We start from the raw sequence: 27114 nt of genomic DNA, 5'->3' as shown, positions 1-27114 counted from the left end.
CAAAGCTGCTTTTCAGGATCACTAATTAGGCACAGCAGGGCCCTGATGTCTCTAGGCAGTAGCTCAAAACAAGTATTTACCTTTGCAGGGAAAGACAGTGAGTACATTACCCAGAAACAAAGCAGTGGTTCTTTGTAATTATCATATATCCTTTCTAATGGATTCAGAATTTCACCTTGTCTCTTCTCAACCCCATGATTACAGTGTGTTTGAGCCAGATTTTTGACTAGAAAACCATATTTTTTCAGTCTAATCATACCAATAATGGAAGGCTTAAAACACGTTAAACTTGGATCTGGCTCTTAGGAAGACATAGATTGTCTTGGAAACTTCTGGCACCTGTTTATTCTTGTATACACTGTTGAAGTGTTTTGGTGCCAGATTTTGATCGCAGGCATTTTCATAAGGATAAGAGGGTTTTAAAACCTCATCTGTGCTGTCTTACAAAGGATGTGATTTCCTGTTATTTTTAGCTGATGCAGGAACATACTGCTATGTAAAAAAGGAGTGGTCCTCCCACTTCTGACAGCAGCTTTCCCACACCTTCTAATGGTCAGGCAGATATGTGAGCAGTTAGTTCAGCTTGTAGATCCAGCTGGAAGCTGCTTCTTCTAAGGGTTACTTTTCAGTCAGTTTAGCCATTTACCTGGTTTATAATGTGCCCACATGTGCACTGGAGGCAGCTCAATGTAGAGGGAATGATGACATTGCCCCAAGGGAGAGCACCTCTGAGCTGAATTTATAAGCTGGTCTTGGTATCAGGCTCTGCAGCAATCTTGAACTTCTATTTCAATGCATCAGCTTCTTTTCTTTTACTTTCTGAAAGATGCACAGTCTTGCAGGTTAAAGTTGTTTACATTCTTTGCATGTTTAAAATAATTAATACCCACTTAGTATTGTTTACACAAGAGTTATATAAATTGCATAGGATTATTTGTCCCCTTGTCTGTTAGTACTGAAGCCCATACTGCCTTGATCCAAAGGATGTCAAAGTTGAAATTCTGCATTCTGCTATGCCGTAACATACTTGTAGCATTGTGCCAAAAATACTTTGTGCATTACTTTTGAGAGGTAAACCAGCTGAAATTTCTTTCAGTAATATCCCTACACTGAAAATTTACAAAGCAGATATCTGTAGTCAGCATGTAGGCAGGTTTTAGTCCCTCCACGTTCAAGTGACAAGTAACTTTCTGTAAAGCAAACTTCTTGTTTCTTTTATATACTGCTATTGTTTGGTGGTCATTTCAGAAGTTGGCACTGCTTAGCTAGTCTCACAGGGTGGGATTTCTGCTGATACACTGCCATAACAAATGCAACTGTTTTCTTCTGTCCTTAAAGAGGGAAGAAAAAAGTCAACATTGAAAGGTCTTCATCTTATCTAGTTTGGAGATGTAAGAGGAGAAATTTGAGGGAGTTAAGAGAATAGAAATTTTCTGTTTTAAGAGGGTGCATATGAGGATTTTGTTTGCAAAGGGGTCCTGTGATTGTAGAGTTGTGAAGCAAGTCTCTGTAGAGTTGCATGGATATGCTGTGCAAAGAAAACTATTATTTGCATCCAAAACTATTCTAAGCATTCATGTTTATGATATAAATCCAGTTACAGTGTTTTTTTTTTTTCGTAAGAGCTACCACACCTGGCCTGTAGATAATTCTTCATTAAGAAGAAAAATCTTTCTTCTTAAGTATAGTATAAATCTTTCTTCTTAAGTATAGTGTGTATATAGTATAGTGTTAATGGAACAAATATAATTTTTTTCTGTTTGTGAGGATTTTTTTTTTGGGGTGGGGTATGGTGGTGGGTTTAGTTTTGTTTGCTCTCTGTCCTATGCAGATAGATACAATACAATCTCCTTGAAGTCTCTTACTCACTTGTATTTCCTTCTAATTAAATGGTTGATTTCAGTGTTTTGCTTTTTTTGACATAAGTACAAAAATTCTCTGTGTGTCAGGCTGTATGGCTGCATTTTGTGCAGTTTTGTACTAAAATAAGTAAATATTACCTCTTCTATTAATTGTCCAACTATGCCATTGATGACCCAATAGTTACAGTGTAATGCTGCCACTGTTGAAGCTCAGCTAGCCCCCAGGGACCTCTCTGTAAAATGCTGCTGTAGGCAGTTCTTGGGGTGTAAAGACCAATACCTTTTTCCCTTGATTTAATTTCCACTTTTATTTCCTCTGGGATTTTTATTTCCTGTGGAACATTGGCCTTTCCTTTGGTTGCCTGAATAGGTAAATTGTCTACCTGTTCTGTGATCACTGGATGCCATTGGATCAAGAGTGAGTGTTTTCTTTTGTTTTCATCTTTTTTCTTTATATTTCCCATGAGAATACCGTGCATTTGTATAGGTATGGTATTTTTGTATATTAGCAAAGTAACTGGTCATCAACACAGAGGAGATTTCTTTAGGTGGCATTTTTCTAAGATACTTATAGTTGCCTTTTCATTTGTTTTCAAATTACTGAGTTTATACAATTGCAGCAGAAATATTTTAGGCTTCTTTAGGGAATCTTTTCTAAAATCTTTAGGGAATGAACGGAGAATTGTCAGCTTGTGTGGCTGAAAAGCACCTTAACGAATTGTGCAACTGCTGTGTTCCCTTTTTTAAAAAAATATAAAAAATGAAGTATCTGTAAGGAAGTTTTTGGAATAATTCTATATGAGGTTTCTGAAACTGCCAGCTGCCTCCATTTTTAGCGTTAACAACTGTCTTCTGGAAAAACAAAATTTGATCATCAGCAAGATTATTCTATAATCTCTCATATTAAAACTTCTGGATTTTTTTGGCCTTACCCTACAGTGATGACTTAGCAAAGGAAATAAAAAGAAATACACATTTCTTATACAAGAAATATCTTTTTTTCTAGTGTGTTGTGGGTTTTTTGTGTGGTTTTTTTTTTTTTTTTTTTGTCACTCTTACAGGATAAGTTGACTTTCACAAATCATTTTAAGAGCATCTTCTCTTTCCTTGATTACCTGTTGTAAATGGTTTATACCTTTTGTGTGATCTATCTTTTATATATTGTCTCCTGTTGCAATGAATTACTTTGGATTTGCAAGATAGCGACTCAGATCTTTCCACCTGGGAATGTATCAGCAGAGCTATAGTTTCCAAAGATGGGATGAAGCCTTTGAAAATTAGTGTGTTTTACATCAGTTGCCATTTCATATAGCTGGTCTACACATTGCTTCTGTGTACTCTATGAAAATGTTATTAGTTAAATATTTCCTCTGGGAAATCATTTGAAATATATGTCTGATTATTAAATATGCATTCTGCTTGGTGTGTTGAAAAAATGTCTTTCCTGTATTTATTGATGTTGTCTGAAGTCTTTGGAACTACACTGTCATGTGTTGTGTAACCACTACAAGAAGCAACTGATGCATTGTGATGTAAATGGAGAAGCTTGGCGTTAGAATACTTATTCTGTCATATAATTGAACTTAAAGAGGAAGTCTCCCTTGGTGCCACATTTATATACATGTTTTTCAAAACACAAATGTATTTTGAAAAGTTTTGTTGCCATGGTTTAATATCCGTTTGCTGAGTAGAGTCGTCTTAGCACTGCAAAATTAATTTCCACTCCCATATGTGAAACTAGTGAATTTTTTTATAGTAGTATAATGAAAAGTCCTGAAAGAAGATGCAAGTTAAAGCTTACTTTCATATCTTGTAATGTGATCTTCAGGGAGAATGTCACATAGCTCTACTTGCATATTACTAATTCTTCACTGATTTCTCACAAGTTGTACTGTTTATGCAGAAGAGAAAATCAACTTCTTCACAGTGAAGGGTTTACTAGTTGGGCTCAATTTGTTATGGTGTGAAAAACTATGGACCTGCCTATGGAAATAATAATTAAAAATGAGCAACAATACTCTTGTTACAGATGTAGTAATTTCAGTTTTCTTCTATAAGCAATTGCCCTCAGAGAATTAACTTGAGTATGGATAACCCAGATACAGACTGTAGGGAAGAACTGGATCCTCTTCGAAAGCCATCATGAAGAGCAGCAATATTCACAGCAATTCCTAAATAGCATTCTCCCACGGTCCCCTTAGCTCTACCTTCTGCAGTGCTAGCATACATGGATTCAGGACACGTGTTTACATTAAGTGTAGGCTTAAATTTTTATTTGAGGAGAAAGACTGTGGTAAGAAGAAATGTCCAATGATGTGTGTGTTTGTTTCTTTCTGGGAAGTGATTGGAGACTATTGAGATCAAAGTCTGTCAGCAGGAGTAGTTAACGAGGTATGTGGAAAAGCTTGGTACACGAGGTTCCATGGTGAATTTTTTTTTTTTTTTTTTTAGATTTTGTATATGTTTATTTTCAGACAAAGACTCATGACTTAATTGTTAGAATACAGTGTTTCAGACATGAATGCCATCTTTCCACAACTGTATACTTGTGCCTATTGGACAAAATTAAGGCAAATGGAGTAGTAAACATCCTTATAGTTATCTCTTATGTTCTAATTTTACTGCATTATAAAAGGAGATCTTTTCTGAGTGTGACATGCTAAACACTGAATTAATTTCCAAAGGAATGCCTGCTTTTCATTTTTAAAATGGTACTGTATTCATTGTAGACATGTGAAAATGATTGTGGAAATAAGGGTATGTGATCTGAGCCTCACTGTCACTTTGGTGTGCAGTGTCACTTGTGTTAAAAGTCCACGTTGTTCAACACTCCTGCTAATAAGGACAACTTTCTGTTAAGCACAATAATTATCTCATTTTATTTCCCTTTATGTTACTTCTGTTTTAATATATACAGAAATTACAGTCTCAATATTGGAGGAGTTACATTGAGAGCTCCTCTGTTGCCTTTTTAATCTTTTTATCTGGAAAAAGTGATTTGCTTGAAAATAATTTTTGTTAAATGGAAGATTCCATATCTTCATTCCCCTCCCAACCCCCAACAAGAAGAGTTCTACTTTTGATATTGTTGTTTTTCTGAAAATTTAGTAAAACATTTCTAAGTAGCAAACAGAAGACAGCAGCTCTTCTGATGTGGAGTAGTAGAAGGGCTGTTACCATTTCCCTTTTCTCTTACCGATAGTTTTTGATGCTATTTCATGACTGATCTCTCACATATAAATCTTCTCACTCTGCTGATGACTATAACGAGCAAACTTGTAGCTTGATAGTCCCTGGGAAAGAGTATTATTGGCTTCTTACAGTGACACTATGTAAAAATGACCTGAACTATTGACTGTCCCTCAGTTTACTGTTAAATAATTATGGTAATTGGAAAAGTTTGTTAGTTAACATTGCTCAGTCATAAATTAACATGTTAAAATACAGTGTGTGAAGAACTTCATTTGGAAAGCTTTTAGGACTCAGGAGAATTGAGTTCTTAGCTTGAGACAACAGCTGATTGGACTGCTAGAGAGAAATTAATTTTAAACTTTGAGCTGGCTGTCTCAAATTCTGAGAGAAAGTTACTATGTTTTCGTAGATCTATGGGTGTAAGTAGGAGAATATACAATGTATTGCTATATAATGGAGACATGTAGTCCACTTTAAGGATTTAATTTAGCTAGGCTTTAAGCATAGATTTATAATTAGTACGTAAATAATAATGCTAGAGAAGTAAATGAGTTTTGAAGATTAATTATCTGTTTGGTTCTTCAAGACTTCAGAACAGTTGAGGACAAATAGTGTTTTATTTTGGTAAATAACCCACCTCATTGTTTTCTTGAAGAAATTGTACATGAAGAGTAGAGTTAAAGCTTTAAAAATCTACTACATCAAAATATCTGACGGCAGATATTTTTCTCTCAAACTCTGAAAATAAAGCTTTACATTAAAGCCACTTTTAATGGGCATATTGTGCATTGGTAAGTAGCTTTCTTCCGTATCTTATACAATTAAGTAGTGTGCAAGTAGTTTGTCCTGTTTTCTTCACAGTTATCTTTTCCCCAGATCATTGAATAAGGAATATAAAGTTATAGTTTCATTTTTATGCAGAAACAAAAGAACATGTAGCTTATTTATTGAGTTATTTTGCTTTAAATATGATTATAAAATACAAAACAGTGGTAGTCACTTACTGATTTAATTACCAGTAGATGCAAGAGATGCAGTTTACTACAGAAAAAAGTAAAATCTGAAAGATGAAGCAGTTGTGTAGTTTCCAAGCAAGTAATACAGGACACATTTAAAAAGTATAAGAAATGGTTTAATTTCATTAACTGTGGTCTAATATGTTGTGCATCACACTCTTGGTAAACCACAGTGGCGTTTACTGGCTATTGCTTCAAAGCACTACTGTTTTTCATCCCTTTTCATTGGCCAAATGTGTCATAAGAGCATTAACTAAAGTCTGGAAAACAGTTCACATGGATTTTGCTTAATGATAAATCTCACATATAGTGCACTTGCTGATATAATCAAGTGAATGGAATTTCCAAAATCTTGACTTAATGTCTTTTAAGTATGAAGCAATAACGTTTTTATGAAGTAGCTTTTAAATGACATTTGTTGAAGTGGAGAGCAGCTGGATTAGAAGGGTCTGTTTCTAACTGCCATCAACCATGATCATAGTATCATATTACAGTCACCCTATAAAATAGCTTGTATTTTAAGGAAAATGGGAAAAAAGTGGAGGTAGGAATGGAGAGAGAAGTAAGTATGGTCTGTGTGATGCCCAAACGGGTCTGGAATTGGTTACAGTTTGATAATGTTGCTTCAGCTCTTTGGGCAATGGTGTAGTAGTTCTTAATGTAGGAAGTTCTTTGTCAATTCAGGTTTTATCAGGTTTTCAAAATGCTGCTAAGATACAGTCAATATACACTTCCCAAACATTTTAGGATGTTAGGTGGCTTTTTAATTGTCATGTTTACCAGTGTAAGATTTAATTGGAATAAAGACCAGAGTTACTGAATATTTTACAGTTGTTCCCTCCATATCTATGTACTACAAAATCTTCTTTACCACTTCTGCATGTCTATGCATATACCATCTTGGTTTTGTCCCTTTTTCAGTTGATAGGCTCCTTGAACAGAGACAGTATTTTCTTTTTTTTTTCTTAATTGTTCCTTAAATGTGTTTAAATATTCGATGTTGTGTTCTAAAATTTAAAAAGTCACTGCTGAGATACAAATTTTAATTTGGGCATCTATGACATGCTTCCAGTAAATGCTTATGGATTCTCTTCTTGAATATGTTATATTGGTGGATTAATTTAACTGTAAACCATTTTGTTGTTTGTTTTGTTGGTTGGGTTTTTTTTCAGCAATAACTTCTAGTTTTCCTGTGGTAGGCAAGATGCATATACTTATCAAGTTCTTCTGGCTTAACATCGTGCAGGAATGTCTTAAGTGTTAGGGTTCAATGAATGAATAAAATTTTTGAAGATAGGAAATGTTCTTCTTCAGTATTTTTGAGTAGTTCTGAAGTGGGGGTCTTACATACTTTAAGCTTTATTAATTTGATTTTAAAAAATGGTGTGCTATCTGCAGCAGAAAATGTAGCAGTTCAGCAATGCCTTTGTTTTCCTTAATTTCTTGATTTGATTTATTCCAGAAGGGCTTGATATAATTTTAGGCAGGATCTGATTAAGATATGCATAATATAACTGTGCCTAAAATCCCAGACAACTGAGGTGGAAAATTGTTGTATTTGAATTTGAAAAGAAGAGAAAATAAAATTGCAGATTACTTGATTGTGAGGAAGTTGTGAATACTGACTTGTGTAGGAAAAAAAATGCATTAATTGCTGCCATCTGGCTGTGATACTTACCTAGCATAGATACATCCTTCCTTAGAATTAGAACTGTTTCCCTATCCATTAGTTCAAATAAGTTTATTTTTCCTCCTGGAGAGGACCTTTTGTTAGAAGTTCTTCACTTGCCTGAGCTCTCTAGACAGGGAAGAGGATCTGTGGTTTGATTTAATCGTACTGGAATGCAGTTCCTCAGGATATGGGAATGGGCTAAAGGAAACTTGCATCATGATGTGCACTGATTTTTTTTAAATTATTATTATTAATTTTTTTTTTAAATTGGAAAGGGTTATCTCAGGCCAGGTCCTAGAACAAGACCAAGCCAAGTTCCACATCTAGTCTGTTCAGAGAAATAGATCCTGATATTCTCTTGGCTTCTGTAGGACTTTCCCTTTTGTGTAGCTCTACTGCTGTGAGACTGTTCAGAGCTTTCCTGCCTTGTCTTGTCTCTTACTGGCACTTTCCACTTCCTACTCCCAGTAACAGACACTTAAGCACTGTGCATCTGTAGTACCAAAATATGATGACATCTTATCTGAACATGTGATTGAGCCCATTATTTTCAAAGGTGCTATTGAGGCTTTGCTTCTGGAAAGGCTAAATCCAAATGACTTGACAGCAGTGGGGCTAATACGCTTACACAGCAATTACTGAGGCAATCATTTACTCCAGAAGATTGTCCTATAATATCAAGGTTAAGATTATTTCTGTCTACAAGTAGAAACTTTCATTTAGATCTACATTTATAACAGCACCACTGTAATAGTTCTGTGCTAATTGTGTAGTGATTAATTTGTATAATACTAATAAAAATATTACAAATGGTGAATCCTCCCCTAACTGAGTAAATGCCTTTGTAGGACTTTGTATATTTCTCAGAAGTAATTAATGCCAAGAAGTCAGATGTTTTTTTTGAGGTCAGGCAGGAAATACCTGGCATTCTAGTTTGTGACTGATAGATCCATGTAAAATTGATTGAATCACTGTGATGCCTCAGGAATACCAATGCCCTTAAAACTTCTTGCTCTCTCTTTCCTCTACTCCAATTTCTGTTCTGTTACAGTTCTCTGCATACTGTTGATTAACGCTTACAACTGCTAATTCATCTTTTAAAGTTTTCTGTAATATTCACAGAAACACTTTCTTTAAAGATTTCCTGCAAATTCAGATTTTTGCCCAAAGGACTTCGGAACTATACTTTGGGAGGGTATAGTTTTACTTAATGGACATTACATTATTTTGTTCTGTAGTTTTGTGATCATCTTTAGTTCTTTTTCAAGAAAGATGTTTTAGGTTTTTCCTAAAGTAAGGCCTACTCGTTTTTTTGGGAGCTCTTATATGATGGATAATAAAACATTTTAATAATTTTTTTTCTTTTGGATAGGATTTATTTGTCAGTGGTATAATATGCACTTAAATCTTAACAACTTTGCTCTCAAACCGCCAGTCTGTTCTGCCCTATTGCATTAATTCTTTTTTTTTTTTTTCTATGGACTCTGTTTTCAGTAAACCAGGAAGGAATAATTCCATTGTTAAAGCTTTATATATGTTTTCTTTTGTGGGCTGTAGATCCAAGATGGGTGCAAAATAGGTTTTCCTGAAATGATAGATTTTCTGTTTTGATTCAGAAGGGCAGACTTGTTTGCAGAAGAAGAATAATTTGCTTTGCCATGTCTATTTTCCCTATAATCTCAATGCCCATTTTTTGCTTTGAAGTGTTTCTGTATGGTTTTGTTCTGATGTGTTTTAGTGGCTCTCACATTGAGTATGGCTGACTATTGGTCATCTCTCTTGCCTCTGGTGCCACATGTGCCTTTTCAGCATGTACTGCAGCCTGTTGGGCTTAAAAGTTTAGCTACCTTTATACGACATGAGGAAATCACTATGTGATGGTTAGTTACTGTCAAGCTTTAGGGTCAGGGCTGCCTGCTAACAGATGCTCTCTGTTAACCCCTCTCCCTCCCCAAACACGAAGAGAAAGAGAGTAATGGAGAGAGACTTATGGATTAGAAAACTAGAACAGCCTTAATGAAACAATAATTAAGAAATGGAATACATATAATTAGATACAAACGCAGTATCGAACCCAGCCCCCCGATGGCAGTCACATCACTGTCACGGGTACTGTGGGCAGGCACTGGGGAAGCCCCAGACTGCGCTCAGTGGCAAATGGGGACCGGACTCAGGAGCTGGATTCTGGAACTGGTTTCAGGAACATATGGATCAGGATCAAAGGCGCAATGGACAGAGTCTTCCTCAGATGCCAGACATTAAAGAAGAGAACTTGACCCTTGTGATCCATCAGCTTTGTACTGAATATGACATATATGGGATGGAATACCTTGTTGGCCAGTTTAGGGTCATCTGTCCTGTCTGCTCCTCCCCACAGGTGCAGACTTTTACTTTCTGTGCCACCCCCAGTGTTGTGCACAAGATTTAGCTGTGCCCTTGGTCTGCACACCTACCCTTGGTGGTAACTCCAGACATGGAGCGTTGCAGCCACTGTCTGCAAAAATACGCTGTTAACTTCACAGAGTGCAGTTATTGAGAAGAGACCTAGCTGAGAAGTAAAATCAGAATTAGTTCTGTTCTACCTCAAACCTGGACAGTTACCTACTAATAATTCTGATCATTAGATCTTTTGTTACCATAATGTTAACATAACCTTTATGTATGCTTCTGAGCCACTACTAGTGATATCCCTAGTGGATGACAGATGCATGGTCTTGAAATGTCATTAGGTCTTGTTTAAGAAAGTGACCTTTGGGAAGCCCCTTCTGTTCTTTCTTGAAATCATGCAATTAACTTGGTGAAGAAGGGGTAAGTGAGAACGGATTTCTGCTCACCCTGTTGGTGGGTGCTGCCAAGTACCTGCTGTAGGTGAGGAGAAATGTGCTAATGTTCTCGGTGCTGGTTAGTGTCCACCCTACTGATGTTTTGAATTGGCATCTTCCTCCTGGCACATGGAATCTGAAAGAGCTATTCTGAGTGCATAAATCTGTCATCTTTAGAAAAGAGAGCTATGAGTAAGATCTGGTAAATTTTTGTGATTCTAAACAAACACTAAAGAGAATCAAGCACACAAGCCTTCATATTGAACACAAAGTTTAATAAATGAAATGCATCTAGAATTTGTCCTGATAGTGTTCCTGTTTTCTCATTTTTTCTGACGCGATTTTTATGTGCTAAAATACTGAGCTTTCTGGATAAATAGGTGGCAAATAGTTACTAAACTTCTCTTAGCTTTCTTACTGAGTCATTTTATCCTTGCCTTCGACATATGAGGTTTCTTAAAAGAAAACTTGCATAAAGTTAGGCTTACTGCTTTTTCTGGTTGATTAAAATATTTTTAACATCTGTATGACCACCATGAAATTCTGTGGATGCTGGTGTCTTCCAAAGAATACTGAGAGAGAGCAATTTTTGTTTTGTTTTTTTTTTTTAGACATTAAAACCATATGCTAAACAAGCAAGTAAGTTAATTACAGAAGTGCTTATTCTGCATTGCTTTTTATCAAACATTTTTAGGAATACACCTGTGCTCTAAGCAGAGCTAAAAACATAGAGATAGAAAATTGCTGTGTAGTTATAGTGAATGTGACAAAGTATAATATATAACTAGTAAGAAACTTTACGATATACTAACTATAATTGATTCCAGTGATTTGTCTGTTAAAGCCAATGCAAATAATTATAACATCTGTCAAAAACCAACCACTAGCATGAAAACCTTTTAACATTTTGCACTTAATAAACTATTTTATACATAAACTACCTTATTGTTTATATTAAAAACTAAAAAATATTCAGTCTGTTCCAGCCATTCTAACAAAAACTTTAATAAGTAGACATTGCATAAAAATGACACAATCCAGCAGTTATTTGGTAAGGCCAGCATAATCATAAATTTACTATCCATGCTTTTCCAAAAATACTAACCCATATTGTTCTCCCTGGACCTGTTGCAGGGATGACTAATCCAGCTGCTGAGGTCTCCCTTTATGTGTTTGATGGAACACTTGGCTTGCTAGACTACAGCTGTGTGTTTATGTGCAGTGCACACCTGCAGAGGCCTGACAAATAGCTGTAGTATGCAGAGTATACAAAATTACTCTGGCAGTGCTGCAAATAAGGAAGTTTCTGTTTTGAAGTCCATATGTGTGTGAGCTTGAGATGCCAGCTGGGGTATTTATGTTGCATTGCACAGATGTAAAACTGCCAACTGATTTTATACCAAATAAAGGCTAATCTTTTTATACATACTTGGTGTCAGAGTTATGAAGTGGTACATAAGAATGTTCTCACGACTTAGCTCTTTTAAAATAAAAGCCGACATGAAAATGCTCAAACTTGCAATATGAATAGAGAGTAAATATAAAAATGTACTGTATTTACTAAGAAATGTGGTATAGAACACTATCTTAAGGCTTTCATTATTAGTGATGTGTAGCTATTAGCTGCACCTCATCAGGACTTAATTTATTGTATGCGTATACAATACGCATAAATAAAATACAATAAAGATGCTATAGATCTTTTTTCCAGATCGTGTCAGCTCTATGTTGAATCCAGTTTATGGGTCCTGAAATGTGAAAGCCCAATTTATATAGCTACTTAACTTGAAAGCTTTGCTTTCCTATTTTCAAATGTGTTTAAGCACAGTGATAATTTTTCGTCAAATATAAGACATATTTTGAAAATTGTTAGTATTGTTGGTGAGGATACTTTGTATCACAACCATTGTGAAGGTACTTTTACAGGTAATATTTGCCTTCAAATACTTAGAAAACTAAAATGGAAGCACTCATTTAATTTGCTAAAACTAACAAATGGCACAGTTATCACTCTTGATTGTCTGTTCATTTTAGTCAGTACCTTGACTTTTAGTATGAACTGGTTGCAAAGACTAGGTGCAATGAATTGTTTGTTTTGATGGTTCACTGCATATACTTAAATACCACATATTTAATCCTTTTTAAATGCATAAAAAATGGGTTTGGGGTGGAGGGTTAGCATGCAGATGTGAAAGTGGACAGTTTCTGTGCTCCTGGCTGCACACTTTGGAAGTCCCTTAAGCACTTAGTTACATTTTTAGGCTTAACACACTTTGTCTTGAATTACAGGTTGGTTTTGTTTTTCTCATTACTGTATGAAACAATTTCAGTGCTGTTTTTAATTTGTCATTTATTCTAGGCTACTAAAACATTTGAAGAAGTGTAGAATTCTGTTTTAGCTTACTCTGCCACAATGTATACTTAAACAGTATTTTTGCTAAGAACAAAGAAGATGGGAGCAACACTGAAGTATGTCACTATAGGATGTGTCCTTAAGGACTTAGGAATTTATTTTGTTAAATCTAATATACAACTTAGAAATTACTAGCCTTCACACACAGCTCAGCAGTCTGGTGGAGTTTTTGTAAGCAAAAAGAATGTCACGCATGCACACACCTGCATACACACACTAACCCAGAGATAACAGTCTTGGGCCTCCTGATCTTAAAGTTAACCTTTGCAAATATCCTGCAGAAGGTCAGACGTTATCCAGATTCACTAGGTCCAGAAATACGATTTCTTGATTATTAAATTTTAGAGCAGAAATTACAGGCATTAGTATTAGTTAGCTGAGAGGTAGTGTTCAAGTCCAAGGAAGAGTTGAGCTGTACCCTCATAATACCTCAAAGGCATGTCTGCTTGGTTTACATAAAAGAGTAAGTGTGCCTGTGAGATGCTCCTACTGCCATAGCTGCTGAGAACTAGTCCATATACCAGAGAAGACTGGGAAACAATACAGAATGCCAAATCTGAGTGAAAAATGGAAACACTTCAAAACGAGGTACTTCTGCTAGATGAGTATAGGAAGTCTTAGTTGTTGTTGTATCCTCTATTTAGGAAGTAGGTTTAAGACCAAAACAGCAGTCTTCTCTTGGTGTGTGAGGAAATATGTTTCAAAGATGGTGTGGTTATTTTGTGTCGGGGCCAGCCCTCCTACAGAAGGGTATCACTTCAAACAGAACACCGCCACTGCAGGTTGCAAACACACAATTGAAGGCTTCTAGTTCTTGGCTCATGCACAGATGTCTTTCAATAAGTTTAGCCAGTAATTTCTTCAAATTGCTCAGTTTATCAGCAGCACATGTCATCAATCCTGGATTGGTTGCTCAAGTCAAACTGCAGAATCCTTAGCTTACAGACACAGCTGCAAACAGGTGAACAGGCAGAAAGTAATTTGTGCAGCTTGGTGGCTGTCAGACAAAAGACAGACAATCTGTGTTTAAAACAGATTGCAGGCCTTGTATGAGCCAGACAAAAGGGATTTCTACAACTGCAAATAATTCTAAGGTTAACATATTTTCCTTTCTGCCATTAGGTGATTTGTTAAAATTGGAAACAATGAGCATTATAAATCTACACAGAAACTAGAGATAGGATGAAAGAGAAAAACAGATCGCCAAATAAGTTTACATCCTTCTGTTGAAAAGCATACAACTGGCATTCATATAGACCTCCTTTTTATAAACTAAGCCAAGCTATAATACCTAAAAAGACATTCAGTACATATTTGAAATTACAGTAAGGACATCTAATTGGTAAAAGAAACATTGTAAAAAGTGTAAGTTCACAGTAATGTTCCTCTGTATTAAAAAGTTCACTTTTTTCTCTTTTCAAATTCTCCTTTGGGTATCATTCTAAGTTACTCTGAAGATTTATCAGGGCTTCATTTTAACTTTGAAGTCCTCTCTTCCTCAGGTTATTTTAATATTGGGTAGATTATCAAGATTATCATAATATCTAAGCATATCAGAGTTAAAATTTGTACCAAACAAGCTTAATTTAGTGGTAACCTAATTACTGTAAATTAGAAAACAAGTACTTCCCCAATCTCAGATACTACTTCAAATGTGTGACTACAGACTATATATTCCTTCTGCTTCTCATGGGCTCTCTAAACTTGCCTTGACCTCAAAACTTTGTTCAAACTAAGGTAATATAGCCCTTCTTCCTGTTTAGTTCAGTGAATAAGTGCTTACATGCCATAATGTTGATGGGTAATTCTATTCTTAGTTTCAGTTGTTCTGGCAAATTTCTTTTCCGTGTTATTATCAACATGGAGATACGCTGATGGAACAAAATGAAAGAGTAACTGTCGACTTTAGTGTGTGTTTTTGTGAAGATGTGGTTCTCTACATAGAGGATGAATCAGTCTGCTAAGGACATTGTTTGAAATGCATTGAAAGCAGTGTGCTTTCTGTGCATAGTAGGGCAATGCCTATTACAATCAGTTCATTAATACAATTGTACGATTCTGGTTAGTCACGCAGAAGTGTTTCCAATAATTATTTAAATTGATAAAAATTAACTGTTGTTTTTTAAATTGAAAATAATAGTTACTTTCTTGTTGGTCATGTCTGTATGGCATAGAGTCCAATATGGTGGTTGTTGGAAGTTAAGAACTCTGTTAGATTATTGCAAGTTGTAGATGTCTGTCAAAATACAGTATTAAATAATTCTGTAGGGAAACCTTCTGCTGAGTTAAGTTGAAGAATTCCTTAAATCTCTCAACTATAAAGAAGTATGTCACAAGCATATGCTTTAATAAGCTGTAGTATGGAAGTACCTTTTTTGATTTTTTTCAGAAGACTAGGTCCAATATTAAATTGAGTCCCTAATGTATGCTATGTTACAGGACTTTCCTTGGATTTGGATTTTTTTTCTTTTTTTGTCTTTTAATTGAAAGATTTTTAACCTCTCAGAAATTAATCACACAAATGGAGATTTTATATTCTTGTGCCAGGGAAGATTATGTATTAGGTTCTTTTTTTATAATGCTGACAGCATGTGTATTACTTGTTGGTTGTGCAGGGTATATGCTGTAGATTGTAGCCTGACATTGTTACAGTGTTAGCATGTATGGGCTTCATGTATTCACTGTGAAGGTGAGATCATCTTTAAAGGATGGTTTTAATTTGTGTTGGTGAATCAAGTGGATATGGTATTTAAGGAGGAGGAAAAAAGTGTACTCATGCAGGTTGCTGTCTGCAGTCCAAATTGCTGATCAGAGAGTCTTTATACACATCGGTAATGTGCTGTGCAATATAAGCTGAAATATATTCCACATGGGAGGAAAACGGAATAGGTTACATACGCTGTTCCTAAGTGCAATGAATATAAAACTCCATTACTCACTTTAAGCAGGTGCTTTTTATATGAGGCTTTAAAGAAATATAAAACTGCTGGTGAAATGATTGGTTTGTACAGACACGACTTAACTTCCAGTATTTTGACCAGATAAAGAGGCTAAAAATATTCTCTACAAACATTTCTTTAATGATTTCAAGGATTAAAGGTTAATATCCTCCTGGTGTAAGAAACTGCCATTCCAGGCACTAAGTGTACTGTTTCTCTTTAAGCCCTCAGTAGTTGAAAAGAAAATACAAACATTTTTGTTAAACTTAGAGCATTGTGTTTTTTTCAGTTTATATCCTAAACCATATATTATGGCATATATAAACTTAGAATGTTGGGAGGAGCACAGTGATATCATAGAGTCATAGAATCCTTTAGGTTGGAAGATCATCAAGTCCAACCAGTGAGCCATTAGGGCTCTAAAGCCCTCTGCTAAAACAGATCAGAATCTATCAGGGTTGGAAGGGACCCCAAGGATCACCCAGTTCCAACCCCTCTGCCATGAGCAGGGACACCTCCCACTAGATCAGGCTGCCCAGAGCCTCATCCAGCCTGGCCTTAAAGACCCCCAGGGATGGAGCCTCAACCACCTCCCTGGGCAACCCATTCCAGGGTCTCACCACTCTCATGGGGAAGAACTTCCTCATGTCCAGCCTGAATCTGCCCACTTCCAGCTTTGCCCCATATCATGAAGAAATGCAGTGCCATACACAAAACTCTGAGCAAGGATGATACTCCCATTAGAAACAAAGTCATCTTTAAAGACGGTGAATTCTTGTCATCTTTGAATATGGAAAACTAAGTATGAAGAGGTAGCCTCAGATTTTTCAGTTCTTTAAAGCAATATATACTGTCTGAGAAGGAAAATTATGGAGAATCTGTTCAAAATAAGACTGATATACTGTATTTTAATCTTTTTTCCATGTAATCTCTATCATGTTTTACTTACCCACCTTGCCTGAATTGCTGTCTTCCTGTGATTTCCTACTCACAATCAGTGTTCCCAGCAACCTTTCTTATCCATCTTTTTAACTATATGACTGCTGGCTTCACCTCCCAGCTGCAAGAAGCTAATATTTTCTTTCACTTCCCCCACCATCTCCAGCAACTCAGGAAATCAGGCTATTAATGATTAATGTTAGTTCTTTACCCTTTTTTGACAATAGAGTTACTGAACACATCTGCTTTTCTTCCTCTGAGTTACTATAAGCCTTTGCAGTTTACTTCTTAAAGAATTACTGTGGCCATCCTCTAGAATCTTCAATTTGTTGACCTTTTTACTGGTCCATAACTGGTTTGTCCTATGTGCAATTATCTCAAATTGAGCTTGTGAGAGATTTCAGTCATTTGATATTCTGTTTGACAGCAAGTAGGTGACCAGGTGTCATGTGTATTACAGGGAAGCTCACAACCATGTGTAGGTCCAAATAAGATATGGTACTTCTTGTCTTTTGCATAATAGGTGTGTTATGTAGCACTTCAAGGTTTGCATCTGTTCTGGTGAATAAGGATTTTAAGGGCAAAGAAATACAAACTTGTAGGAAGCCAGGCTTTAGTTGCCAAATAGCTTATTTCAATAGATGTGTCAGAAATAAGGTCCACAGCTGAAACAGAAGTTGGAGATTTGAGATGAACTCTGGTTCCTTTAAGGCCTTATTCTTTCATGCTACATTTTGCTGTCTTGGAAAGCTGTAGATGTCTTTTTACTCTAGTTGCTACACACCTTTTTACTCAAATAAGAGTTGTAAAATGAAAGGTTTATTCCAGAGCCTAAGGTATAACGCAAGTTACACTTAGCGTGTTTGAAGATAACACATTTGAAATGGAACTGGATTGAACTTAAACTAAACTTAATAAAAACACAGGATAGAACACAGTTGAGGGTTTCTTTGGGTTTTGGTGTTTTTTCTTTTTTTTTTTTTGTTTGCTCATATTAATGAAAAAAAAGTGGTTTAATGTACATTACATGTTGACATTTTGTATGAGCTATTGAACTTACCCTCAGAAACAGCAAAAGTACTGATAGAAGGCTTGCACAACTAAGATGAAAGCAACCAATTGCAAGCACATGCTTCCAACTAAAGCGTGTGATACTAGGGGTGGAAACTGTATGCTCTTTCCTCTGTCCATCTATCTGCCTTTTCCAGGATCTTGCTTCAGATACTTTGGTGAAAATTTCTCATGATCTTCTATATCTGTATTCTGGAAGCTTTTGCATCCATGTAATTTTTAGTATTTGTCTGCTGAGAGTGTATAGAGGTGAGGATTGATAGGACATGCTTTTGAGAGCTAGAAATTCAGATTCTGGTAGTTTTTCTGCCTTTTCTTGTAAGACAAAAGCTATTTTAATGCATCAACTTGGGCTTCTGCTGTTCGTCTCAAATGCTACAGCAATATCTGAAATGCAGCTGTTGAATTGTGCAGAAAATCAATCTTTCTTCGTCTTGAACCTGTTTACAACAGCAGGAACAGTACCACTAAAGCCACTTTAATCCTGCATCATGACCAGTGTCACGTTGCCAAATCTAAAATAATAATGTCAATTAGGTATGCTTATAATTAGGGATGTCTAAATAGCCTGAATGTTAGCAGTAATAAGGTTAATATATTAAGCTGCCCAAACAATAATTTTTACACTAAGATTTTAGAGCTGTTTGCAGCATGGTGTGTGTTTAAAGATGTTATTCCTTCTCTAAATGTAAGCTGCGTAGCTCAAAAGGAGCCGCAGTCAGCCCATGCATGGGTTGTTTCTGTACCCTGCACTGAGAACGTTTCAGGATGGTCCTTGTCCTTTTGCTAGGTTGTGGTAGAAAGTCTGTAAATGTTTCCTATCCAACCTTAGTAAAGGGAGTTCTGAAACATTTCCCAACTCTGTTGTGTTTTCAGAAAAGTTTTTTATCAGTGGGAATTGTTTAGTTTTTTGATGAGCATTCAAAATTAAAACATTATTTTACTTGGCTAGATAATCACTTAAAAGAGATTATGGATAAAGAATTATTTAAAGGTGCTTCTGACCTAGCATGACTTAAACATATTATTCAAAGTGTTCTGTGATTTCTTCAGTATTGGTTTTCAGTCTTTGAATCACAGGTTTCTTATTTAACTCTCCATTTGAAGCAGGATTTTAATTGTGGATTAAGGCAGATGGGGAACTGTGTGAAGTTCATTGTGGGGATTCTCAAAATGGGCATTTAGCAACAGGGATTTGACAGATTTAAGTTACTCTTCCTGTAGGTGAAATGCTGTTGTTCTTGAGCATGCTGGGAAATATGTGTAAATATCCATCACTAAATGACAGTTCTACGTCAATTTTAGTGTTTAAGAAACTGAGGTATCTTAGGTAGTTTACAGGCAGTTTAAGGATTAAATTGGTTAGCTACAGAGATTTTTAATACTGATCTGTAAGGCGAAGACCAGTGTATGTCTGGATGTGTGATTGGTCTGAAATCTCTGAAAATACTCAAAGTAGGTGAGGAGATTAATTTTTTTTGTGTTATGTGTGTGCATAGATGTGTTTTTTGCAACTTATGTTCTGATGAAGAGAATGGTGGATACGTACATAGATAAGTACTTTCTGATTGTTGCCCAAGAAGAAAACATTGTGATCTTCTTTAGAGAGTATTTCAATCTCTTAGTGACTGCTTTCACCTTTCCATGCACTTACTTTTCCTCTGAGTACAATCGTTCAAAAGAGCTATGATTTCAGGACAGGTTTCTTGTATGTGTGGAACTGTGTCACAAGAAGCTCTAGACTATAGAAATTCTGTCCAGCTTACCATACATTAGAGATAACACAAATCTATCACAATTGTGTTGTTGCTGACCTGTTAAGGGGGTTACTTCCTGCCTTGGGATTGAGTAGGCATAAAACTGCACTTTCTTAGAATAGTGATATGTAGACTGAAAACTGTTTGATACAGCTAGAAGAAATTAAATAATGATGATAATCAGAATAACAACAGTAATGCTAAATAAAGTTGAGTTAGAAAAAATACCCATTCCTTGACACCTCCTTAAAATAAGCTGCCCAAATTTGTTTTGAAGAAGAAACAAAATAGTAGACTGCGAGTGTCTACATTAGGGCTGCAAAATGAGCTCTGCAAACTGGTGACACATAAAAAGTTTGGAACTGTGAACACAATGAAGATGGTTGGGGAACTTCATTGCAAAAATTAGTTTTACTACAGAAATAATGGAGAGCATATCTATAAACCAGCTTCTATGTTTTAGAAGAATCATTCTTTTTATCTGTTTTGCCAATTAAAATAAGGAGGAAGAAAAAAAACCCAGACGCAAACCCTCAGTGTTTTCAGGTGTTGTGTGCGAGGAAGCACAGGGATCAAGAGAGATGTTGGAGTTCCTACGCTGCCGCTGTTTTACTGCAATGAAGAACTTGAAAGCTCATTGCTCCCCCAATGCTTTGAACATGAGAAGTAGGACTGATGTCAGCTAGATCTGGTCTTTGTGGCTATTATGTTCGTACTGCAAGAAGGAAGGAATTAAGTTTGGTTTTAGTTTCATGTTCCTCAGAAGTGCCATCTCTCTAGCCAAGTTCAGTACAGAGTTCTGGAAGTTCTCACTGAGGGCACTGCTTAAGCAGGAACTGAACATAAGTATCTCTCATGAAAGAAATGAGGTTTCTCTTATGCTTCAATTTGCTTCCTAGCTCTTCTGTGTTAGTTGTGTGAAACTCAAATATATGTTTCTGTGAAAATAATTGGACTTTTTTTCTTGATTCCGGTAAGACTTAGGCCTAAATATTACTTAGTTTGATTAATAGCTCCTTGCTTTTATTCGTGGATTGATCTTTTTACTGATTTGAAATCTTTTTGACATGTATGTGACAGTCTTTTACTACATCATGTTGCCAAACCATAGTTTATTGGTACTTGATGCTTTAAAAATTGACATATTTCTTTCTGAGACCACAACCTAAATATGGGGAGAATTCCTGTGGAGCTGTTTCTAGACGTTTTAGTCATGCCTTGTTCATTTCTTATTTCATATTTTGCAGTTATCTCTTTTATGATCTTTATAAAGAATTATTTACTCCATTTCAAGGATTTGGTGGCACACCCACTCACTCCTGTCCTCAGAGTCGCTAACATACAGTTTTTGGTGTTTTCCAGTCTTTTGTATTGATCAGTTTAGATTTTGTCTCTTGGTTTTCCATTAGTCATTGTAAATTCACCATATTACGAATGGATTGGTACAAGACATATAGGCCATTGCTAAAATCACTAATTAGATAACTTTTTTTAACAGGTCTTAAATTAAATTATTGCTTAGCATTAATAAGCTTGTTACCAGAACTCCTGGGAAGATCTATGGAGACACAATGGTGACTTGCCTTTTAGGTAGTCGATTCCCTCCTGCTTGCATGTGGAATGTCACTGAATGAAGGGCTTTGGAGCAAACTGCATAGTAGAGTTATCTATGTAAGGAGGACCAAAGCTATGACCTGAAAAGTTGAGGGGAGTATGTGAATGCCTACTTTAAACTGTGTCAGAACCTTTCTCAGTAGTGTGATATTTGTGTGTGTTTCTAGAACAGAATGTCTCTTTAGGCTTGGAGTTAAAGTCAATGTGCACAAGGTGAAAATTGTCAAAGCATAGTAGATTTTAGCTTAAAACCTTTTTGCCTATTTTGAGGTTCTGCAGTATGGAAAGAACAGCTTTTTAACTCTTTAGGGAAGTGTTGTATTCTATGTGTGATAGTCTGATTCAACTAAAACAGATTGCTTGATCACATGCTTACATATGGAGAAGGAAAACACTTGATTTTTCTGCAAATATTCTTACAATGGGCAAGATGTTTCCAGTATGCAAATCACACAATTGGAAAATCGTCATTTTTATCTGGAAGCAGCCATAGGTTTTATTAGATGGAGACAAGTATGTGTATCTCTCTGTCTCCACGAAGTCTTTGATTACTATGTTCCTGATGAAGAGAGTAAATTAACTAAAGAAAATGTGAGCTCTACTGAAAAACAAACATGGTTGTTTTGTTCTCCGATTTTGACTACGCTGAGCAACAAAGTCAAGTAAATCACAGTGCTGCTTTTGAAAGTGTGTTTCCAGAAGAGCAAGTACAGTACAAATTCTGCTTTGTTCTTACTTCATTTGCAGGATGTTGAATTTGGATACTGTTGCTGTTGGCAGTGATAGATTTGATTTCCCTGGTTCCTCTTTGAATTCATCCCTTAATTAATATCTCATGGAGAGTTTGTCTCCGTGTTAAGTTGGAGTTAGTATTTGGAGGCACAGAGCATTTCTTATCTATGAACTTTAATATTTTCCTGTTCGATCAATCCCTTGAGTAGACACTACTTCTAAAAAGTTTATAAACATTAAGAGGAGGGAAGGAAGCCTTAGTCTTTGCTCACTTAAACATTTGTTTGCTGAAATAGGTATTCAAGGAATATCTTGACTATGTATACAACTGTTGAGACTTTAATTTATAATGATATTGCCATGCTGAAAGAGATAATAAGGGAGAATATATGGGAAGAACTGAAGTTACAGGGATATAAGCTACAGATAGGTCAGAGGCCTACAGAGGAAACAAGGCTTCTTTCTCCTCTCTAGAGCAGCTTGCCAGTTCGACAACTTAATGAGGGGATGGTTCATAATTTCCAAAAATTTTCAGAGAAAGAAAACAAAATTGCAGTTTTTCCTATATTAAACCTCTTCATTATAAATGGTTCACTAAAAGTCTCTAAACTTTCTGTGCTCTGAAAATGTGACATGTCACTGGGCAAGGGAATCACCTTAGGATCAGGTCATTTTTGATTTTGGGATGAAAGTCTAGTTAGACATTCTAAGTTCCTTATTGTAGTCTCTATATAGGGTTTCAGTATTTTAATAAATGGAGTTTCTGAGTATCCCTCAGTCCAGAGGTGTGAAGCCTGAGCTGAATTATTTTTTTCTGCAGCTTCTCCTTGATGACTGTGGTGTGCTGTCATTATCAGGTGTTTAAACTGAGAGCAAGATGATGTTGCCATTTGATGTCAAAGCAACATAGAAGAGGAGAAGTGTGATGATACTGTGTTTTCCTACTACTTTTCTATTTTCTTTTCAAATTTTTGAAAACAACTGAGAAAGTATTCATCCTATTCCTCTAACAGGTGTTCCAGAAATAATCAGCTTATTACTGCTATCAGTTATGTCTTTGTATGCATTCAAACAGACTTGGTAATGATATGATCATGTATTGAGGGTTTGTAGGTTCCCTCAACGCCAAGCCATTCAGCTTTCCTAGGTTCTCATCATGTTCCCTAACTGATGACTGGGTGAAAAACAGTGCATTGGCAAGTTTGAACTGTGCTTTGGTGACTGTCATGTATGCTGACTGGTCAGGTAACAGGACAAATAGACCCGCATTTTCATTAAGATTGTAGGAAATAAATGTCTTTATTGCTGCTGTATCTTGTTGAAATTCAACGAGTCCACATGTTATTTTGTGACGGAATAGGGGTGAACAGAAACAAATAGGGAGCACAGTCACATGAAACTTAGTTCCTTGTTTTCAACTATGATACCAAAACAAAATTCAAGTTACGCATGTAACTAACATGGAAAGTTTTAGTCTTAATGCAGAGAAGTTTTTCCAGGGTGATGCATCTAGTAGTGGACTCTATGATGGAAAAATATTTCATTTTAAAAGTACTTAATCTTCCATAGTAAAGCAAGAGAAATGTATCAGAAATCACACCTTTTACTTTGAGGCATAGAACAGTTGCTGAAAGATAGAAACAGCAAGAAGCTACCAGTTTTGAGAAGACTTGAAAGATGGGGATCAAATTATGAACTCAAATTTGTTTTCCTTTGAGCGTAATCTTGGCTGCTACTAATCGTATTTTATAATCTTTGCTTTCAAACAGGCAAAAGACAGGGAAAATTGGACCTTTATTTTTTCTTCCCCTGACACAATGGCCTCTGTTTGCACACGTTTATAGAAAGTATGAGGCAGAGCCAAGACTAGGAAATGCCTACAGATACCCTATCTGCTTTTGAGATATTCACGAGTTATGTCTGATCCCACACCTTAGATCAAAGGGGATTTTCAGCTTTTAAAGAGGCTTACCCCAAGCGAGACTGGGAGGGAGGATACATTGACAAGACTAAAACTGGTAGCTGGTCTTTCAGACTGAGAACCAGTGGGGTGTTGGCATGGTAGGCACACAGATGGGTTGCAGTGAGCATACTTTGAGCTTGAAGCCTTCCTGAATCACAAATTAGGAAAAGGCTGGGCATACCTCAAATACAAAAGACAGGTCAAATTTTGATAAGAAAGTATGCATAGAATGTGGAAGCTACTTTCATATGGCAGCCTGCTTTACTAAATGTCATGTGTCCCTTTGTATAATGCTTCTCTTTCCGTACATTGGAATGTACTTTTTATTAAAAAAAAATTATTTTCATGTTGTATCACAACAAAACTTAAACAAATGTGTGTCAAGAAGTCTGATTACCAAATGCCTTTATATGCGCTACCAATTACAATTTCATGTTTAAGAACTGGAACTAAGCAGAGTTACCAGGTTTAAACCTAAGTCTTCTCTTTCCTCTCATTTAAAAAAAAAAAAAAATCCTTACTAGTTAATATATATTAAAAGTTATTCTTTGGGTAAAGTCTTTTAGTGATTTTGCAGAAAAATGAGTTCATTCTGCAGGGAATATATTTTCTTTAATCTGTGTAATTATCTTGAAATACATATCAGAATGCTTTAATTTTTTTTTTTTACCTGATATTTCATAATACTTTCCTTACATAATTATGGATTTTGGAACAAATTCTATGTTACATATGCAAGGAAACAGTTCCATGATTATACTAATGTTTGCATAATTAACAAGCTGCTTGCCAGTTTTAACTGACAAATTCCAAGTCACTTTTGCACGAGGGGAAAAAAAAAAACATTAAAAATGGTAACTTCTGTTAGTTTTTCCTTTCATACTCCTTACAGGTGTTGAAATTATTTATTTCTAATTTGCAAGTAAATTTATGGGGTTTTTATTCTGCTAGGCAGTGCTGTACAGAACAGGAGGGCAGGCTTCCTCCTTCCATGCTCAGGGGCTGGTTTGGGGGGTGCCCTTGAGCTCTGCCAACATATCTTAGTCCTGACTTACCAGATGCCCTGCTGCTGCAGTTGTAGGCAGCTCCTGAGAAGTGACGGCCAACAGCACCGATCTCATCCGGCCGGTGGGGGTGTTGTCTGGTGTGCATGATCAGGGCTGAGGAAGGACCACCAAAACACTTCCACTTGTGACCTAAGGCAAGGTTTGAACTCCAGTTTCCGTTGAAAAATGGCAAGTGTGCCATTGGTCTTCGGTGCCGTTCAGCTGCGTGGGGTTAATGCTTTACATTGCTACTGACTAAAACGTTGTTGTCTAAATGGAAGCTGCAAACACTTAGTCATTTTAAGATCCTGAAAGGAAAGGGCTGTAATAAAAACATGAAAGAGAATAGTTTGGGTAGGCACTTAAAAAGTAAAAGCAAAAGTGTATGTACGTGTATATATACATATTATCTCAGTTTCTAAGTGGCCTTGTGTGTTTTCCTCACAGTATCTGTATATATTTTATGCATAACTCTTTGTATTAAAATGCCAGTATACAGTATTCCATCACTTCCATTTAAAAACTGTGAATCACAACGAAAATGTTATACCATCTAAGCTAGATAATTAAAGTATAATTAAGTTTAAATGCCTGGTGAAGGAATATAAAAATATTTAAATTCAACAGACTAGTACATTTGCAGTTTTCTTTTATTAGGTGTGAAATCTAAGAATCCCCTGCCAACTCTTGAGGGTTCAATCCAGAATGTTGAATTGAAGTACTGCGGCACATCATTGGTCAAATGTGCCTCTGGGACCGTGGGATCAATAAAAATTTGTGCCAAAGCCCCAGGTATGTACAGCTGGACCATGTAAAACTTTATTGCCTGTATAGGAGAATTGGCCTTGCTTTTTACAAGGAGAGTTACTGAAACAAGAATTTACTCATTGTTTCTATGAATCAGAGAGGGGTTTTTGTATTTTTTTTTTTTTAATAATAAAAAAAAAAATATTATTATTGTTAAGTGTGCCAGGATGATCCAGTCTGGCCACAGTATAGTCAGTTTTCACACTGAATAACAAAATAAAGATGTTGTTTTTTTTTCTGCTGAGACAAAAATTAATCTAAAAGTATTGAAGAACCTAGAATAACTCTTCATTTTCCTATTACACAGAATGTTTACATTTTGCTTTATTTGTAGCATAATTTTGATGTATTCTGTTTATTGTTTAATGTCTCATTTTCCATTAATGCTACAAGTATGTGCTTTGATTGTGAAATTTTTGAGGGCTCTGTGATAAATAGTTTTTAAATTTCTTTCATTTTTTCTTGAAGAGCATGCAGGAATTTTTTCAATCCATGTCTATGATCTCTTCATACATAAAGGCAGCTAATGTCAAGAACATTAAAAATGCAATGTATTTTAACTTCAAATTGAGTTCATGGTGATTTTTGAAGATACTACTTTATAAAGCTCGGACAGAAGTTACTGTTGTAAAGAGAATTGATTACTTAATTTGAAACCCTCATGGATGTTAAGACATTTACAAGATAACATTAAGGAAGCTGTTTAATAATTTATATGAGATTGCTCTTTCTATTTCCCCTTTTAATTCTGTACTTAAAATGTTAGTAGCTATCCTCTTTGGACTAGTGAATGTTTATGTCTTGAAAATTTATCTTGTTACAGTAAAAGCTGTAAGGAGTGTAATCTTTATCTTAGGTGACAGTGGAAGAGAGAAGCTGATTCCTTTAATTCAAGGCCCTTCTGACACCAGAGACTTACACAACAGTAAATGGCTCAACGAGAGTAGAAAGCCAGAATCTCTCCTAGCTCCAGATTTGGTAGCCTTTACAATCCAAATTCCACAGCATATGGACTACTGCCATAATTCTGGTAAGTGCCAAACTCTTGTTAAGCTGGTATCATGTTGCGTTTTTCCTAGCCAATGTAATTTCAATAGAGGGACTTGTATAAAATGTGCCAAATGCCAAAGTATCTTTTTTCACATAATGCATGTGTTATAACTTCAGCTCACTGTGAGACACAAAAACTAAAAGCAGCATTTTGACATATGTCTTCTTCAATAAGGAGTGCTTCATTGACTGAGGACAGCTAGAATGGGGTGTATATAA

The 27114-nt window shown here is 35.9% G+C and overlaps 1 protein-coding gene across 1 annotated transcript in view; it reads left to right on the top strand.

Annotated features, from left to right (window-relative positions):
• LOC103781379 (vacuolar protein sorting-associated protein 13B-like) overlaps positions 1–26901 on the top strand; it is a gene marked incomplete at both ends in the record, with an annotated part of 99842 nt that extends 72941 nt beyond the window's left edge. Inside the window, 2 exons of the mRNA XM_008949094.1 lie at positions 25696–25830; positions 26702–26901. Coding sequence (XP_008947342.1) covers positions 25696–25830; positions 26702–26901 — 335 coding nt within the window. The remainder of the gene's footprint in view (positions 1–25695; positions 25831–26701) is intronic.
• Positions 26902–27114: the final 213 nt, after the last annotated feature.

The sequence above is a fragment of the Merops nubicus genome, unplaced genomic scaffold, assembly GCF_000691845.1.
Source record: "Merops nubicus isolate BGI_N331 unplaced genomic scaffold, ASM69184v1 scaffold18381, whole genome shotgun sequence".
Classification (NCBI taxonomy): domain Eukaryota; kingdom Metazoa; phylum Chordata; class Aves; order Coraciiformes; family Meropidae; genus Merops; species Merops nubicus.
Note: the sequence above shows the minus strand (reverse complement) of the source record. Positions and strands in the feature narration are given on the sequence as shown.